The 19,847-nt window shown below is 50.0% G+C and overlaps 1 protein-coding gene across 1 annotated transcript in view; it reads left to right on the top strand.

Annotated features, from left to right (window-relative positions):
* Positions 1-1,822: 1,822 nt before the first annotated feature.
* The window catches only part of LOC138286665 (motor neuron and pancreas homeobox protein 1-like), an 88,067-nt gene continuing 70,042 nt past the window's right edge, over positions 1,823-19,847 (top strand). Inside the window, exon 1 of the mRNA XM_069227133.1 lies at positions 1,823-3,492. Coding sequence (XP_069083234.1) covers positions 3,060-3,492 — 433 coding nt within the window. The 5' untranslated portion in view covers positions 1,823-3,059. The remainder of the gene's footprint in view (positions 3,493-19,847) is intronic.

Below are 19,847 nucleotides of genomic sequence, written 5' to 3'. Positions count from 1 at the left end.
CACCCGGCTCTAGGGAGGTCTCACACTTAGCTCCGGGGAGGGTCTCACACCCGGCTCTGGGGAGGGTCTCACACCAAGCTCCAGGTAGGTTCTCACATTTAGCTCCAGAGAGGGTCTCTCACCCGGTTCCGGGGGGGAGGGAGGGGGGGGGGCTCACATTTAGCTCCAGATAGGGTCTCACACCCGGCTCTAGGGAGGTCTCACACTTAGCTCCAGGGAGGTTCTCACACCTGGATCCAGGGAGGGCCTCTGCCAAGTGAAAGACCCTCTTGGGCCAGTGAGGGTTTGGAGGGGCCTAGCCAGAAGTGAGAGGGTAAATTGTTAACTTGTGAGCTGTCAGTAGCTGCCCCCCCCCCCCCTCCCCTGAGAGGGTGCAGCAGAGGGAGCCAATGGAAGCATCTGTCCCAGAGACCGCTGGGCAGAGAGGGAGGGAGGAGAGAGGGCTGGAGTACACATCAGCGGGGCTTGGAGGGAGACAGAGAATGAGGGACGTCTGAGCTGGAGGGAGGTGAGGGCAGAGCGAGGGTCAGCGCAGGGTAAAGCATCCTGAGAGGAGAGAGAGAACTGAGGGTGACACCAGGAAGGTTCTGTCCGCACCCAGGGTGGCAGCGGAGGCCACTGACGGAGAGGTAGGTGCTGGGCGCTGGTGCCAGGAGGAGGCTCGCGAGCCGAGCCCGCTGCAGCCCGGGAGTCGAGCCGAGCCGGGGACGCAGGGCGGAGAGGCAGCGGAGGTGCAGCGGGAGAGCCATTCCTGGACACTCCTGCTTCGGTGCAGGCGGCCAGTGGCTGCAGGAGGGAGACCACCTGGGAGTACCCACAGATCAGAGGAGCAGAGCACCACTTCTAGGGTGCCAAGGGGCAGCAGCACTGCCAGGGTGCCGGGGATCAGCATCATTTTAAGGGTGCCAAGGGACACCAGCGCTGCCAGGGTGCCAAAGGACACCAGCGCTGCCAGGGTGCCAAGGGACACCAGCGCTGCCAGGGTGCCGGGGATCAGCATCACTTTCAGGGTGCCAAGGGACACCAGCGCTGCCAGGGTGCCAAGGGACACCAGCGCTGCCAGGGTGCCAAAGGACACCAGCACTGCCAGGGTGCACAGGAGCCGCATCACTTCACTGCAGGGAAACACCAGCTGCCACCCTTCAGGTAGGAGTGATGCCAAGTGGCGTGGAGAGGGGATCTGAAGCCCACCTAAGGGTGATGTCTAAGTAAAGTTGTTCCTCACACGTGTTCCTCGTTCCACTGGTGGCGCAGGGCGACTACAAATCAATCTTTAGAAATGCCACCTCTGCTGTAGGGCCAAAAGAACCAGACTGCCAAAGGGATCCACACCTGGGCACAGGAGCTCCTACCTGCCACGTGAGCTTCATACCTGCCAAGTCTACCACTCGCAACTAAGTCTGTGAAGAAAACTCCATACCCATTGCCCTTGCCAAAGCATCCTCAGTCCACAGGCACCAAGGCTGGCAAAGGACCCTAACACCTGTGTGGGCATCACAAGCTGGCACAACTATTGCACGCACTTGGACAGAAGGATCTCTGCCAGCACCTGTAGAAACAACCAAATATTCTCTCAAGCTGGACAGGAGGTCCTCGGCGACCCCCCGTTGATGCCACCAAAAGTCCCCCCAACATGAGCAAGAGCACCTTGGTGACCACCCATTGATACCACCAAAGGTTCCCTCAGCCTGGGCAAGGACCTCTGCGACCATCCGTTGACACCACTAAAGGCTCCCTCAACCTGGCCAAGGACCTCCGTGACCACTAGTTGATACCACCAAACGTTTCCTAATCCTGGGCAAGAGGGCTGTGGCCACCACCTGCCAATACCACCACAGTTCTCCCAACCTGAGCAAAAAGACCTCAGCGAACACACATTGATTCTGCCAAAGGTTTACCCAACCTGGGCAGGAGGACCTTGGCTACCAACCACTGACCCTGTTAAAGGTTCCCCCAGCATGGGCAGGAGGACCTCAGTGACCACCCGTTGATACCACCAAAGGGTCCTCCCACATGTGCAGACAGTCCTCATCACCACCAGTCAGACCGCCAAAGAGTCCACAGCAGTGATCAGAAGGAACTGGGCCACCAAGTGCCAAAACTCCCAAGAGTCAGCACACCTGGGCAGGAGGGGTTCTGTCAGCACCGAGCAATCTTTGCAAGCCAGGAAACACCTACCAAGTGACCCCAAGCCTGCCACCAGAAGGACCATCTGGGAAGGCGAGCAAAGGATGTTGTGACTTCTCGAGGCCTCAGTCGACACCTGGCAAGCATCGCAAACCGACCTGACTTCTGCTGAAACCCCCAGTAACAATCTGCTAAACTTAGCAAAGGGTCCTGACTTTTTTTGCTGAAACCCCCACTTATCACCTGCCTAACCTAGCAAAGGGTCCTGAGTTTTCTATTGAAACCCCAGTCACAATCTGCCACACCCAGCAAAGGGACCTGACACTTCTGCTGAAACTCCCACTTATCATCTGCCAAACTTAGCAAAGGGACCTGACTTTTCAGCTGAAACCCACAGTCACACTCTGCCAAACTTAGCAAAGGGACCTGCTTTTTCTGCTGAAAGCTCCAGTAACGATCTGCCAAGGGACAGTCAAAGGTTTCTTGCAGTGCACTGACTCACCAGGACTGGCTGCCAAGGGACCCCTCTGTGAAATCGGCCAGGGCGCCCCTAAAACTGCCAAAGCGCTCAAGGCGTAGATAGGTCCCCCAGGGCCACTCTAATCTGGGGATCCCTGGAAATCAGTAAACGGCGCAGACAATGACAAACACCCCCCAGAATCACTGAACATCAGTCAATTGTTAAGGCATTCACAATAGGTGTCAACTTTGGTACAAGGCCTGCGCCCAGCTGCCCTCGCCCTTAGGCCAGGGGTGTCCAGTTCAGCTTCCCCGTGTGCCCAGCCTGCACTGTGCTTTGCCTAGGTGAGTGTGGCACTGCCTTCCTCATCCATAGCCAGGTGTGCCCGGGTGAGCGTGGCCCTGCCCGCCCCTTCCTTGGTGTTTAGGCGCTGCTGCCCAGCCTGGCACTGGAGGTGCCCAGAAAAGACATTATGATGCTTAAATCCATGGAAAAGTCCAAGAACTTCCGAATCGATGCTCTGTTGGCGCAGGAGCCCCCCAAACCTCGGGCCGGTACCCCTCCACAAGGGTTGAGCCCAGAGCGCTTGGCACGGAGCCCGGGCATGGAGATGCCCATCCACCGGGCACATGTGGGGTCCCTGTCCCACCTCATCCCCAAGCCGGGCTTACTGACCCTGCACCACTCTGGACTTGGCGCTCTGAGCCAGGGGACACTGCCAGCCTTGTACCCAGCCCCTCTGTACCCCATGGCCACCCAGCACCCCGCCTTCACCTACAGCGGCTTCGCCCACCTGCACCAACCCAGCCCGGAGCACCTGAAGGCGGTGGCCATGGCGGGCTCCTTCCCCCTGGAGCAGTGGATCCGGGCGGGCATCGTGGTACCCAGGCTGCCGGACTTCCACTGTGAGTACCCAGAGCAAGGGGGTGAGGGGTAGGGTGGGGGGAGTTTAAAAGGGGTGAACACTGACACCTGTGGCCAGTAGAAGGGGCGAGACATGGGGTGCCAGGGATGGAGAGGAAGGGCATTTGATGCCACCTGGGGAGGAGGGGGCAGGAAGGAGAGCCAATGCCAATGTGGGTGAGAGGATTTCATGGCAAGGAATAATTAATGCTAGGGTAGGGTAACAGGGGAGAAAATCCCCCTGTTGTGAGGGGGCAAATGCAAACACGTGCTGAATGCGAGGGAGGGGTTTAATATCAAGGCCGGATATCCATACTATGTACTTCCGGGGAAGAGGGGCTGGGGATAGGAGGGATATTAAATGTCATGGATGGGAAGGGGAGAGCCTGGCGCCAGAGAGCGTGTTGTGGAGTTAGGGGACAGGAGAAGAGGTGTACTGTAGTGGAAATGGGATTGACGAGGTGCAGGTGTGTTGAGAAGGGCACAAGGACTGGAAAGTGGACGGAACCATAGGGCAGGGGTCCACGGGGGACGGGTGCTGCATTACTGGGATGCTGCGGCCGAGTACGGGCAGCTGGGCAGAGTTCTAAGTGAGAGTTTGGTGCAGTGAAAATGGGGAGAGATGCAGTGCAGTGGACAGTCTATGGGGCAGTGAAACACAGGAAGGATACAGTGCAATGGGCAGCCTATGGTGCAGTGACACTGACAATGAGGAGGGATGCAGTGCACACGACAGCCTATGGTGCAGTGACACTGAGGAGGGATGCAGTGCAGTGGGCAGCCCATGGTGCAGTGACTCTAACACTGTGGAGGGGTGTAGTGGATAGCCTATGGGGCAGTGACGTTGAGGAGGGATGCACTGCACTGAGCAGCCTATGGTGCAGTGGCACTGAGGAAGGATGCAGTGCACTGGGCAGCCTATGAGACAGTGACACTGAGGAGGGATGCAGTGCAGTGGCAGCCTATGGTACAGTGACATTGAGGAGAGATGCAGTGCAGTGGGCAGCCTATGAGACAGTGTTACCGAGGAGGGATGCAGTGCAGTGGGCAGCCTATTGTACAGTGACACTGAGGACGGATGCAGTGCAATGGACAGCCTATGGTGCAGGGACACTGGCAATGAGGAGGGATGCAGTGCACAAGAAAGCCTATGGTGCAGTGACACTGAGGAGGGGTGCAGTGGGCAGCCCATGGTGCAGTGACACTGACACTGTAGAGGGATGCAGTGCAGTGGACAGCCTATGGGGCAGTGACGCTGAGGAGGGATGCACTGCACTGAGCAGCCTATGGTGCAGTGACGCTGATGAGGGATGCAGTGCAATGGGCAGCCTATAGGACAGTGGCACTGAGGAGGGATGCAGTGCAGTGGGCAGCTTATGGTGCAGTGACATTGATGAGAGATGCAGTGCAGTGGGCAGCCAATGAGACAGTGGCACTGAGGAGGGATGCAGTGCAGTGGGCAGCCTATTGTACAGTGACACTGAGGACGGATGCAGTGTAATGGGCAGCCTATGGTGCAGGGACACTGGCAATGAGGAGGGATGCAGTGCACAAGGCAGCCTATGGTGCAGTGACACTGAGGAGGGATGCAGTGCAGTGGGCAGCCCATGGTGCAGTGACACTGACACTGTAGAGCAGAGGTATTCAAACTGGGGGGCGGGCCCCCCTAGGGGGGCCTCGAGTGATCACAGGGGGGGCGCCAAACTCTGGCCAAAAGAAGCATTACACAGATAACAGGCCTTTGTTTTAAGCAGAAGCATGTTATTGCATCTTTAAAAAGGTAACAATACTTAACTGCAATGTTTAAATAGGTCTACACATATGGAAGTGTAGAGAGTGCAGTGCAGGGGTATACAGGAGGAGGTGAAGACTAGGGGTATAGAAGTGTAGTGTGTGCAGTGCAAGGGTATACAGGAGGAGGTGAAGACTAGGGGTATAGAAGTGTAGAGTGTGCAGTGCAAGGGTATACAGGAGGAGGTGAAGACTAGGGGTATAGAAGTGTAGGGTGGGCACTGCAGTAGTATACAGGAGGAGGTGGAGACTAGGGGTATGGAAGTGTAGGGTGTGCAATACAGGGGTATACAGGAGGAGGAGAAGACTAGGGATATAGAAGTGTAGGGTGTGCAGTGCAGGGGTATACAGGAGGAAGTGAAGACTAGGGGTATAGAAGTGTAGGGTGTGCAGTGCAGTAGTATACAGGAGGAAGTGAAGACTAGGGGTATAGAAGTGTAGGGTGGGCACTGCAGTAGTATACAGGAGGAGGTGGAGACTAGGGGTATGGAAGTGTAGGGTGTGCAATACAAGGGTACACAGGAGGAGGTGAAGACTAGGGGTATGGAAGTGTAGGGTGTGCAGTGCAGGGGTATACAGGAAGAGGTGAAGATTAGGGGTATGGAAGTGTAGGGTGTGCAGTGCAGGGGTATACAGGAGGAGGTGAAGACTAGGGGTATGGAAGTGTAGGGTGTGCAGTGCAGGGGTATACAGGAGGAGGTGAAGACGGGGCATAGAAGTGTAGGGTGTGCAGTGCAGTAGTATACAGGAGGAGGTGAAGACGGGGCATAGAATTGTAGGGTGTGCAGTGCAGTAGTATACAGGAGGAGGTGAAGACTAGGGGTATGGAAGTGTAGAGAGTGCAGTGCAAGGGTATGCAGGCTCAAGTGAGGACTAGGGGTATAGAAGTGTAGAGGGTGGTGCAGTGCCGGGTACAGAAGGGCTGCAGTGCAGGGGTATACAGGAGGAGGTGAAGACTAGGGGTATGGAAGTGTAGGGTGTGCAATACAGGGGTACACGGGAGAAAGTGAAGACAGGGGTATGGAAGTGTAGAGAGTGCAGTGCAAGGGTATGCAGGCTCAAGTGAGGACTAGGGGTATAGAAGTGTAGAGGGTGGTGCAGTGCCGGGTATAGATAAAGACTGCAGGAGTACGGAGGAGAGGCTGGAGTACAAGGGTATAAACAAAGGTGTAGACTAGTTACTAAAGAGGTACATACATAGGGTATAGTGCAGGCGTGTGCAGGGGCGGCTAGACTGCAAGGGGGCATTATGGGGGGCTGTAATATAGGGGTGTGACAAACTTACTGACATGCTTGCGCATTGAGAAATGTGCAGCATAGGTGCATGAAACAGAGCTGCATTGCCATCCCAGGGGATAGAAGAGAAACACTAGTGCAGGGCAGAAGTGCAGTCCAATGCTCCAGAAGGGGGTGTCGGACAAAGATACGGAGGAGGAGTATTAGTGCAGTGTTCTGGGCATGGGGTGCAGCTGTAGTGCTCTGGCATGTGTGAAGAAGGTGCAGTGTGAGGATTTAGAGGATGTGCTGTAGTGCAAGGGTTTACTATTCCTCCTTATTATTAGGGCTCCTGGTTCTATGGTATTCTATGGCCCATATTTATACTTTTTTAGCGCTGCATTTGCGTCATTTTTTTATGCAAAAGCAGCGCAAAGTTACAAAATACAATTGTATTTTGTAAGTTTGCGCCACTTTTGTGTCAAAAAGCGGTGCAAATGTGGCACAAAAAAAGTATAAATATGGGCCCTAGTTTTTTCAACATTTCTGTCTGTATTTATCCATATTTATTTTTGCTCATTTTTTAAATGTATTTATCCTTTTTTATTTTGTGTTCATTGTATAAACGAAGCTGCAATAGGTATTTTTCCATGGATCAGTGGTTATTGCTCTGAAAATCATTCCACAAGAGCAGGGTGAGGGTTTCTCTTATCTGTGATCTGATGCGCTGCAACATTTTATACAGTTTCCCGCTTCCTCCCCAGCCCCCGGCATCAATGTCCCCCTACTGGGCACTGCTGTATTCTAGGGGTGGCCAAAAAACTCTGCTCCGCCGGCGGAGTTCGCAGGGTTTTGCTTACTCCGTACTCCACTTGGAGCATGGAGTTCCGGCAAAACTCCACCAACCACTTCATGGCGGAGGTTTTATTCACATGTGGCTCGCCAACCTTAATTTGGCGAGTGCAAGTAAGAATTTGTTTTCCCTAATTTTCGGGTGCTAGAACACCTCTTGGCGAGATTTCTCAACGTGGCTCATCGCAGTAGGACACAACTGTTCGTGCTGAGAACGTTTCTGCTCAAGCAGAACATCTACTCGACCAGCAGAAAGACAGTGTGCCCTCATGTCCATCACGTGGTGCCATTCGCGCTGATTGTACGGTGTGGAAGACCCGTCGAGCACTAAAAATCAGTGCGAGCAGCACGAAGTGCCTGATTCTGCCCGCACACGGAGCACCGCAGCATCTCGCAGACCTTTTATGTAACTCTACGGAATTCTGCGGAGTGAAACTCTGTGAGTTTAGCCCAGGCCTACTGTATTCAAGTTTTGGTGAGAGGCAGGGAATTGTTTTGAGTTAGGTGTAAGGTTTGTAGATATGTAACTTGTAACACAAGGTGGATGTGAATGTCTGTTCAGGTGGCACCACTCACTTGGCATCCGTTGGCAGTGACAAGCTCAGTATGACCCCAAGTTTTTTATTTCTTATGGCGCTTGTTTCATCACCCTCTGCGGTGACTTGGCACAGGCTGAGGAATGCCCCCCAGGGCATTAGAAGTCTACAGTGAGGACCTCCAGGCCAGACTTACTAAAGTGGGTGCAACTTACAACTGTCATGGCTTACGTCTACAGCTCCTCTGAAGTCGAGCCTGCTGAGGTTAGTCACTAAACCTCTCTACCAAAGGATGCGTATCCTGTCACTATATGGCTGGTGCGACAAGTATAAAAAAACACACTTACACCTGTCTTACCGGTCCAGCATTTGCACATTTGATCATTCACGAAGAATACACCAGTTTGGAGTTGGAAAATGATACCTACATTTTAATTAACTCTTTCTTAAGTCCCTTTTTTCTGTCGGATGAAGCTATCTATCCCTAACATGTCCCTTTGTTTTCCACTCCCCTGAGATACCTGGATAATTAGCGCCTCTTCCTTGACTTCCTAGCAGTTACACCTGAACCTTTCCTCTATAACCTAAGTGTGCAGAAGTACATTGTAAACGCTTCAGAGATACACACAAAGTTACACCTGATTTTCAGAACCACTCTTCTGACCAGCCCTGGTAACTCCTTCAAGTGAAACACAGGGAACACTTACAAGTGTGTCAGTTACGCACTAGTGAATAGATTATCAAATTGAACCGCTTTGATTCACAGGTTTTTTAGCTTTTACAAATATGGTGCGACTGATGCAAGTGTAGATTACACCTGGTGGGCACAAGGTGAGGATGGGGCATAACTGCAAGAACTGCCACCTTCGGAGCTGGGGAACCAGCAGTTTGAGTCTCAGCGTCGGCTCAACATCCTGTGATTCTGGCAAATCACTTAGGTCCTCATCAATCAATCAGGAATTTGTAAAGCGCACTACTCACCCGTGAGGGTCTCAAGGTGCTGACAAGGGGAGGGGTGGAAAGTAAGGTGGCTGCTACTGCTTGAACAGCCAGATCTTGAGAAGTTTCCTGAAGGTAAGGAGGTCTTTGGTCTGTCGCAGGTGTGTGGGAAGAGTGTTTCACGTTTTGGCGGCGAGGTGCGAGAATGATCTACCGCCGATTGTACTTCTGCGGACGCGTGGGACGGTTGCGAGGGTGATGTCGGCGGAGTGGAGATGCCGGCTCATTACAAGTGTGGCGGTATGAGGACCACCACACTCGTATTGATGGTCGGACCGCCCAATTACAACCCTGGTGGGCAGACCCACCAGGGAACCGTTGTCCCCGCTGGGAACATGGTAGCCAGTGGCATGACGGCAGTCAGAGTTTTACTCAGCCAGGGCGGCGCCGAACTCAGTGACGCCCGGCTGCTTACATGGTCGAGTGACCAGCATGGAGAGGCTGGCAGTGAGGGTGTGCGCGGGTCCCACTGCCCAGCTTCATCAGAATGCATGCTGTCTGTTTCGGAGACAGTACGCATTCCAAGGGCGCTAGTCGACCCCCTCTGTGCTACGAGATAGCACTCAGCTCCTTTAAAGGAGCCAGGTCCTATCTCAAAGCACTGTTCCTGACGGTCTGACGGGCGGGAACATTCTATTGCAATGTTCCCGACAGTAAGCCTAGTGGGAACATTGTAATAGGGCGGGGGGAGGATGCCACCACCATGGCCTCCCTGTTAGTTTGGTGGTTCTGTGGTGGGACCACCAAACTCTTAATGAGGCCCTTAATCTTCCCCTGCCCACCAGAAATAAATGTGTCCTTGTGTAATGTAACTGCTGCTCATGCTGTTCAGTTCCAGTTCTCGCTATAAAAAACTGGAAAAAAAAGTCAGGTGTAAGGCTGGAAATGTTCTTTGTAAATTCAGCACTGTGTTGTTCACACGTCTATGAAGGGTGTAGTGTAAAAGTGTAGTGGCAGCAGTAGGGAGCAGAGCTTCTGGACACAGGTATGGCAGGGGGTTTTAGGGCATTGATCTGAGTGGTTGATGTTTTCCCTGATTTAATACCAGTAAGCTAACGTGTTATAAAACACACACCACACAAAGCAGGAAAAGCACACCCCATTTAAAATGTGCATTAGATATGTGTGCTCTGAGTTTACTGTACTTGCTGGGATAGACACATCTATGATGTGTGTGCCTGCTTGTCATTACACATGGAAATACATGCAATTCACTTTTAAAGACCAAACACTGTGATATGTGCTATTAACACCAGGACCATAACATTAAGAATTATATTAAAAATAAATGTAGCAATTATTAACCCTAACATTTCTATCTGTAGCAACTGCAGCAATGTCCCTCAAGCTCCGCCCTCTGCTGCACCTCACCCTGAGCACCTCTGACGTCATGCAGCGCTGGCGTAACAGGCCAGGCCATTGGTCTGTTCCCTCAAGCTCTGCCCCCTGCTGCACCTCATCCTGAGCACCTCTGATGTCAGGCAGCACTGGCGTAACAAGCCAGGCCATTGGTCTGCTCCCTCAAGCTCCGCCCTCTTCTGCACATCACCCTGAGCACCTCTGATGTCACGCATCGCTGGTGTAACAAGCCAGGCCATAAGCCTGTTCCCCGTCAGTTCATGTTGCAGGGGATGTTTGTGATTGGGTTATTTTTTGTGCTCATTGGTATCAGAATTGTTTTTTAAGCATATTGGTTATGGAACTATCTGCTAATTGTATAGAGTGAAACTGCGCAAAGGGCAGCGGAGTGGGCAATTCAAGGCAGGCAGCTTTTCCTTCATCTACTCAGATGAGTTAAAGAACAACAATGATTGGTTATTTGGATTTGTTGATCTGCATTTACTCATTTAAGGAGTTTAGGTTGGTATAACATAGGTTTGAATGTTGGATGTTTGAAGCCCAAGGGTTGTTGAGCTTTGCTGTTCAAGATTGTTGGAAAATGGTATATTGCTTGGTTTTGTCCAGATTTGTCGTTTTTTTCAGATCTTTGAGTAGGATGGGATGGGGCTGCTTGGGTGTAGGCTGCTTTACAGTGCTGTGTTGGTTTGGGACAGTTGTAATAGCTTGACTTAGCTACTTAGGTTGATTTGGAAATATTTACTTACGTTTGAGATATTGTACGGTGTAGGTGTAACTCACGTAATTCAGTGTATCGCAATCATGCAGCATTACCTGGGAAATCTGCAAGACAAGGCATAATTATGCGAGGCGAGTAATTCTGCATTTAACACTATTTCTTAGTGCAAAAATGCTCCTGCACGTTCACAAGGGGGGCAACATTGTATTTTGCCCTAAGAAATAGCTCTAAATGCAACAAACAATAAATAGCGAGCATCCTCTCGCACCTCCAAAATGTGCTCTAACAGTTTGATTGTTTTTCCCCAAAATTACTCTTAACTATGCAAGCAGGAGTAATCACATCACTATCTGTAATTCCTTGTCATAGAGTAACACAGAGTTACTGAAATTGCTCTGATTAGTCTGGCATCATTGAAAATCTGCCCGGTCCTACTTTGTATGAGGCAGCTTTGTTTAGACAGTGGCTACTTATGCATGAACCCTTCCGATTGGTTATGACAGCTGTGGTACTTTGAGGCAGGAGTGATGATGTAGGCTTTGGGGCTGGTTTGTAGATAGGTGCACTAGTTTCTGGCGATGAGTTGAGTTGTAATTTCAAGTTTATTTCCAGTCGCTCACATTCAAAACACTGCCCCTAACCTTTGTATTTGTGGTTTGGCACTCACAAATTACCTAAATGGTCCCTCCCAGGTAATAAAGTCTACCTGAAGTGTTTGTTGACCGCCCATGGCACTCAAAATACAGGCCCTCACATTACGATTTCTAGTTGCACAATGAGAAATTACCCAAAAAGTCTGCTCAAGTGAAAAATCTACCTGAAATATTTGTTGACTGCCTGCGGTAAAATTTGCCATATTATGACCCCCGGTCGCACCGCAGGGACCAATGGTTGCTCTGGGGATAATGACTCTCCTTCCAGCCAGCCTGTCCATGGCAGTAGAGACCGCCATGGAAAGGCTGGCGGGAAGGGGAGTCGCGGGGCCCCTGGGGGCCCCTGCACTGCCCATGCACTTGGCATGGGCAGTGCAGGGGCCCCCAGGCACATCCCCACCCTGCTTTTCACTGTCTGCACAGCAGCCTGCTCCAATGTTACGGCCGACATCCCCGCTGGGCCGGCGGGCGGAAACTCTGTTTCCGCTCGCCGGCCCAGCGGGGATGTTGTAATGTGGCCGGTGGGATTGCGGCCGCATGGGCGGCCGCTCGGCAGTCCCGCCAAGGTTGTAATGAGGGCCATAATCTCTGTAATTCCAAGTAATTTTTGCTGTGTGAATGACCAAAATTATGCCAATGACGCCGGTGTAATTAAAATGTCATCCAGGCCTAGTGATGAATAGCTTAGAACTAACATTAAGCCAGGAATTTGGCCCCTGAAGGGAATTCATGAAGAACACTGGGCAAGGAATGATGCCGTCAGCTTCAATGAAAGCTTGTTAAACATCGAGCTCTTTGTAACAGTAGGGCTCCATCACTGGTGCCCACCACTTAATGTATCTACTTGAGGATGAATTACATGTCTACATCTTCTGGGGACCTGTGATCACTGCTTGGTCGGTTAAGAGATAAAACGAAAGGGGATACATTTATTACCTAAAAAAATATTAAACTCAAAGAACAAGCAGTTATGATTACTCTGTGACCCTGTATATGATTAAATACTTAGGCATTAATTACAATATGTCATGCCGCTGAAAGAGAGGAAAATACAGAAAGTTAATTGGTAAATTATATTAAGGAATACTAGTGAATGTAAACCTCTGTCATAAGTAGGAAAGAGCCTAAAACAAATCATAATAACTACATTAGCATCAGTATAGAAATGTTGGTGAATTATCATATACACTTATCACGTACCATCTTAGTACCGAGTAATAAAAATGGTGGCAGATTTGCCTTTTAATTATCTGCCCATGTCTTGGGATCATGTCTAATTGAGTGGCTCGATGCATGGCATATTGTCCCTAGCACGTGAGAGAGGATTTGTGAATGGATACTTGTGTACAAAGCAGCCCCCCAAGACCTTCCAGTAAGGGGATATTAAACACTGCCCCTATTCCACCCAGTGCAGGTTTGCCATAGGAAAGATGTCATTTTCAAGCACCAGATCTGCCATCAAGAAGCTCATTGAGAGGCCATAGAGGCCGGAAGTGAACACAAAGTTTGACAGTGTTGCACACACTGCATTCATGCTGGTGGGGACGCTGCTGACAGTGCACTGCTCCCCAGGCAGGAACTGTGATTTCCACGAGAGCAGCTCCACCCAATACCAAACTGAGCAACTATTTCAGACAGCCACTCCACCATACCAAAGGCAACCCCCTGCAGAATTATAGTTTTATAGTTATTAAATAAAGTTATAGTTAACTATAAGCAGTGAATTTCAGTGTTTTTTCTAGTTTAAAATGTTACAGTTAAATTGACATTTCCACCTAACTATGTAATCACTTTAAACTTTGTTTTTTTCAGTTCAGTACGATATAGTTACAATACCTAATAACAACGTCACTTAACCTATATATTTTCACCCATGCCATCGGTTTAGTATATAGCGTGCTGACCCACCTCCGAAAGTTGGGCCGAAGCCCATGTGCCAGATGACTACAAACAGGAACTCCCAGCCAAGGGCATCAAAGGCCTTCTCTATGTTTAGTGATACCGCCACATGTTCATCCGCCGCGGAGGAGACTCTTGCATGACATGTAAAAGGCTTCGTATGTAGAGAGAAGTGCTACGGCCAGGTATGAACCCAGCTTGATCTTCATGAACTAGTGTTTTGACAAGGGGGGGAGTCTATTTTGTAAAATTTTTCTCAGAATCTTACAGTCAATGTTAAGCAAGGATAAAGGCCTATATGACTTTACATCCAGAGGATTTCGCCCTTGTTTTGGCAGGACCACTATTAGCACCTCACGCTGAGATGTAGTTAATTCTTCCCTTTGCCATGCTTCTTGGAAAACTTCCAGTAGTGGCTGGACAGGGTGGGCCGAGTATGATGCATAATATACTATTGGCAGACCATCTGTGTCTGGTGTTTTATTGTGAGCCATTTGGGCTATAGCTACGCGTATTTCTGCAACCTGGATGGGTTCCTCCAGAGCAGCTGTCGGCATGACGGATAGGTGGGATACAGGAGCAGTGCTCATGAACTTCTCCAGTTGTGTGGTTGTGGAGGTGCTTTATATAGTGTGTGGTAATAATCGCGGAAGGCTCCGTTAATAGCAGATTGTGTGGTGGCCTGGGTGCCATCACTAAACTTGATAGCGCCTATTAGAGTGTTGTGATGTGTCTCGCGGGTGAGCCAGGAGGTAGTCTGCTCGCCCAATCAACTTCCACGTTTAATCTAGTGACATGAAAATTATAGTCTTGTTTGCGGAGGCGTGTTTCAGCTTCGTTGTATAGTTTACTAAGTTCACAGAGTTGAGTTGGGTCCGTCCCTTGGTTTGCAGTCATCTTTTCCAGTGGGCGAAGCTGACTCTCTAATGACAGCACGTCTCTGTGTAGTGTTTGTTTTACCCCACAAGTTACAGACAGGCAACGTCCCCTCACCACCACCTAATGAGCGTCCCGTTAAGTGGCCCGGAGGGTAGTGGAGCACCTATTATGTTCCAGGGAGTGTGCAATACAAGTGGAGAGTTCTGCCCTGAATGGGGGATCCGATAGAGCAGCGACCCGTAGGCACCATGTGGGTATTCTAGGGTGCAGTGTGCCCCATTGAAGTGTAAGCATCAGTGTGCAATGATCAGATAAAGTGTGAGCAAGGTATTCTACACTGGCTATCTTTTGTCCCGTAGTGATAGTGTCCAATAACAAGTCTATTCGAGTAGGAATGTCGTGCACTGGAGAATAGAAAGAATATTCCTTTTCCAATGTGATGTGTGAAACGCCAGAGATCATAAAGCTCACTGTCCCTAATCCATACCCCCGGTTGCTGGGATGCTTCCCTGCTTGCTGCGCCTCGTAGTGGAGGGAGCGAGCGGTCCATTTCCACATCAATAACACAATTAAAGTCACCCCCCACAGACATGGGATCAGTGGGTCACAGAGAAGTTCTGGTGTGACTGTTGTGAAGAAGTCTCCCTGCGCATAATTAGGAGCAGACTCCCCAAATCGCTAAAGCTGACCCGTCCAAGGAGCCTTCCACAATTACATATCGGCCTCCTGTGTCTTCTCTATGTGTGTGAGTCGTGGATGGTACTCCCGGTGCTATCCATATTAGTACACCTCTGGCGAATGCTGAATAGGACGTGCCATAGATTTGACCTCGCCATTTAGCTCTTAGTTTGTGAAGTTCACCTTCAAGTAAGTGAGTTTCCTGTCTAATGGCTATCTGTACTCGGTGTAGCTTGAGGTAAGTGTGTATTCGGTATCGGTTAGTTGGCGTAGTCATACCCGGACGTTCCAAGTGAGCATGGTGTATTGCAGCCTATTATCAAGTGTGGGATCACCCACTGCGGTATCGTTGGAAGTAAAATGCCCATCGCAGGCTCTTGTCCCATATTGCCTGACGCCCTACATTGTGCCCGCTCAGTATGCAACCAGCGTAGGCCATCCCAACAAATGCCAACAGCACCCTGTTTCACCTCCCTCCATCCAATTTCTGCGAAAAACAGAAAAACATCTGTATTAACCAGTAAACAGGCAACAATAACCCTGCAGGCAGTAGGGCTTTCCCCAATCTGCCATAGTACCTCATATTACAGCACAAGCAGGTCCAACAAGATGTAGAGGCAGAACTGGTCCATGTGAATAACATGGGTCGGGTCATAAAGGTCTCACAAGCACTCACAATTTCTGACCTTGGCCCAGTTAAATAATGTTCCATCTAGCTTCGTAGTAGAATAAAGTTACGGGGGAGCTTGTGCGGGATCTTAACGTGTGTATTTGGGCCCCCTTTCCACTTCACTGTCCATTTCAGGAGTGTTCTTGGCCACATCTGGCCCTTATAGTGTGACCGCTTACCTTACTTCACAGTGGCAGCCGGCCCTTTAGGCGTGCTCAAGACTGTGGAATGGGAGCTCCCTGTGTCTGATCCTGAGCCTGAGTGATCCCTCTCCCTGGGTGCCACGAAGAAATTTGCTGTGTGGTGTGAGGTCTCTGCTAGGACTTTGGCCCTTTCTTTTGCAGCTTGACTTTTAGTTGGCTTGGTTCTTGGCCTATTGCGTCATTGATGGCGCACGGTAGGTGTCAGACAAGTATCTCCATCCTTATTTGCTGGTGCACTTGAACCAAACTCCTTAGCATGCATCCACGTCCATGCATCTTCTGGTGTAGAATAAAAGAGAGTCTGCTCCCCATCCACCACCCGGAGGTGGTTCATATTTAATGTTCAATTCTCTAAGACACTGTTTGATTTTCACATAGGAACCCCGCTGGCATTGCACCTCCGCTGTGAAGTCCAAATAGGCCGTGACAGTAGAGTTCTCAATCTGCCATGGTCCATGTGCTTGAAAGCTTTGTAGTATTAAGTCCTGGTCAAGGTAATTCAGAAAACGGACAATTAGCGGGCAAGGCGGAGACCCGGGTGGTGGCGCCCTGTCTGTGATTCTGTGTGCACGCTTGATCGATAAGAATTTAGGGACCGTGTCCCCTAATCCAATCATGTATCTAATTATCTTGTAAGCACCTCTTGCACTCACGCAGCCTGAAGAGCAGGTGTCTGGGCACAGAAAAGCTCCACAGACACCAAAGATGCCAAAACACATGTACATATGTCACGACCTTCCACCCTAGAGGCTGCCAACAAACTCCCACACATACTCACCTTCTATGGTTAATGTCTGCACAGGCATTTAGAAGGACAACAAAAATAGGCTGTGGACCAGGTCTAGTCCCTCTTTTTGGGGTACAGGGGTCAGCAGTGATGTCTCAATCTTATATCCAGAAACAACCATCCAGCCACTCTCTCTTCTCCCCATGACCCTTGCTGAGGGCAAGAACTGTGGAGCCAAAGCCTGGCATGGAAAGCCTACAATAAGGTTACAGACAATAGCACTGATAACCATGAAGAGCAATATTACCCCTCTTCCCCCATCCTACAATCAAAGAGAAGATTACCCAAAAACAAAACAGCATAGACACTTTGCGCGATGGATGATATCTTCACATATTTCCTTTGAAGGTCTTAGATTGAAGACTAGGTGTGTTACCTCAGGTTCCGTCTGGTCTGGGAGGCGTTGGTGAGGTAAAGCCACTGAACTTCCTAAACTGCCTAGTCCTCCTTCTAGATCCTCAGCCCTCCCTGGACAACCCACTGATGCTCCCTGATGATGGGCGTCTGGCTCACCCGGCTCTGATCATAGGTCCTAAGAGGCAAACCCTGCACCGAGCGAGAGTAGGGGATAGCCGGAAGCTAAAACCACACACCCAGTAGGTTCAACTCCCAGGACTCTAGTACAGGGGGCCACCCAAACTAAATGCACCTGTTGTGGCTTGTGGGGGGGCTGCACTGCCAGAATCACTAGGAACAGGAGATTGCAGGGACTGCTGTGACCAGGGGTGCCCTGTCCATATAGGCAAACTAGTTGGTCATGTAGGGTGCCAAGTTAAGTGGGATGCCAAATCCAAGGCAAACAAATGTCAAAACACAGGGATTCACGAAGACATCATTTCATCATCTGTGTATTTGTTTGATAAATGCTTCTTTCTGCATTGTTTGTGTGTTGTTCATCGAAACTGCTTAGGCCAGGTTCCCTGGCTTCCAGTAATATCTCGGGGGGAGGGAGTCCTCAGATTCAAGTAATAATTCAGTGGTCGTCTTTAGAAGTCAAAAGAACCACTGTCATAAGGATTAAAATGAACAGAAAGTGAGGGCACTGTATAGATGGCTCACACAGGACATTAGGTGCTGGTATCTGGTCTAATTGCAGCTCTCCCTGAGACCACTGTGTCCCATACTCAGATCCACATCACAGGGGACTCTGCCACCCAAACCCTCTCAGTGAGGGCAGGGAAGAGGCGGAGAGGGAAGGGATGACCACCACACACCAGAGAAGCATTCACTCGGCAGCTAGACCTAAAGTGTGCCTGAGTGAGAGCCCGTGGTTGGACCTTGCATTACTTGAACTCTGTTCACTGATTGCTGAGAACTGGGGATGATGTGCGATAAAATAAATTACCTCATTTGCCTTGTGTCATAGGCTGGGGGAAAGGGAAATGGAATTTGCTCATGAAAAATGACAAAAAATAAACAAGATAAAAGTTAAATATAGGGACCCTGATAAGGCAGCTTCACTGCCCCTTTTCCGAAGTTCCACAGTAAGTCCAGGGACATATTGTCATGGAAACCAAAGTTGCGACAAACTATGAAACTAATTTTAGCAGAACAGCTCCTGGGGGGAGAAACAGGACTGGTGCCGACAGCCATTTAAACACAAGCGGTGTCCTCTCTAGCATGATGTTCTATCAGGCTATGGAAACAACTGTATAAACACACGTCCAGAGCCGCCTGCCCTTGTGGGCTTGACTTTAAAGACTATAAATTCGTTCTCACAGATCCAGGTGCGTTAATCTCACCAGATGCAGCTCTTCTGAGCTCCCAGGACTTTGGCACACGTCTCTTTACTTGTGGATCAGACATAATGAGGTCCCTCCCTGTGTGTACACAGACCAGGAAGAAAACATTTCATGTGAAGAGGTGAGACCAGTACACAGGATGTGGGAGAAGGGGGAGGTTGTGGGAAAGCCAAGCAGCCTCTATTCGAAGATGAGCGAATAATCTGGTTCAGGGTGATGAGCTGGGTGGATGACTGGCTGACAAGGGGCTCCCAGACCACTCTGCCATTACTTGAAACAAAATGTGCACTTCTCTGCACACATTCAGACCTGGTGCGCAGAGGATAATGCCACCATTTAAGTGCATTTTGCAGTGAACAGTTCTACCTGTTTCTGCCAGTGACTCTCTTGTCAGAAGCACTGCAAGGGTGCCATGGGCCCTGATGCAAGGAAGCCAACTGATGCACTCCTCCCTCATCCTGGGGAGTAAAAGGGAGCCATGCATGGGCTGTTCTTCATTAGCAGCTGCTGGACCCTGTCTCCTGCTCTGGTGGAAACCTGTGGATACTGGGCAATTCTGTGAGGAATACCAGTCCGTTACCGCTGGTACCCCAGTGACATGGGCACCATTGCCATGCTCATTTTATGCCACACATTCCTGTGCAGGTCTTGACTCTCAGGGGATGAAGGATTGGAGCTCAGGGACAGAAGAGCAAAGTGTAAGGATGCTCCGAAAAGGCCACTGTCCAGCCAGAGCACATCTTTAGAAGGATAGCTCCTTATTTACAAGACGTCGAACAAGGAAGTCTACGAAAGAGCCAGCAAACAGAAGAGCATAAAACCTTTTGGGTGAAAATAAGACCCCCTAATGCATTTAGAGCGCTTACTCTCGAGGGGGTCTACTTTGGGTATGATGAGCATCTACAGTAATGTTACTCTATTGGTGGTGACAGCAAACACTTGACAGCCCAGAGTCCTTGCTTTCCATGATCTGGGCATGAAACTCAGCTACTGGGCAGGGAGTAACAAAATGTCCTTTTAAGGACGGTGTTTCTGCCCTTTGTCCTTGCCCGGTCATTATCCTGAGTGTTGGAAAATGGGTTATTGATAGGGCAGGTAGGTACCTACACCTAGCAACAAGCCACAAACCTCCACAAAAGTACAGTTAGGTCTCAGTAAATTAATCCCAGCTCTACCCTTGGTAGCTTAGCATCGAGCGTCAAGGCTTAACTTAGGAGACAAAGTGTAAAGCATTCAAATATCACAAAACAGTAATTAAATAAAACACAGGAAACAGTTTAAAAATCCAAAACCAATTTATAAAAATAGCTTATATTTTTATCTTTAAAATGACACAAAAACGATTAAAATCGGTTCAGGGGAACCGGAGATATGAA

Source organism: Pleurodeles waltl, chromosome 3_2, assembly GCF_031143425.1.
Source record: "Pleurodeles waltl isolate 20211129_DDA chromosome 3_2, aPleWal1.hap1.20221129, whole genome shotgun sequence".
Taxonomy (NCBI): domain Eukaryota; kingdom Metazoa; phylum Chordata; class Amphibia; order Caudata; family Salamandridae; genus Pleurodeles; species Pleurodeles waltl.
This window is presented reverse-complemented; position numbering and strand designations above follow the sequence as displayed.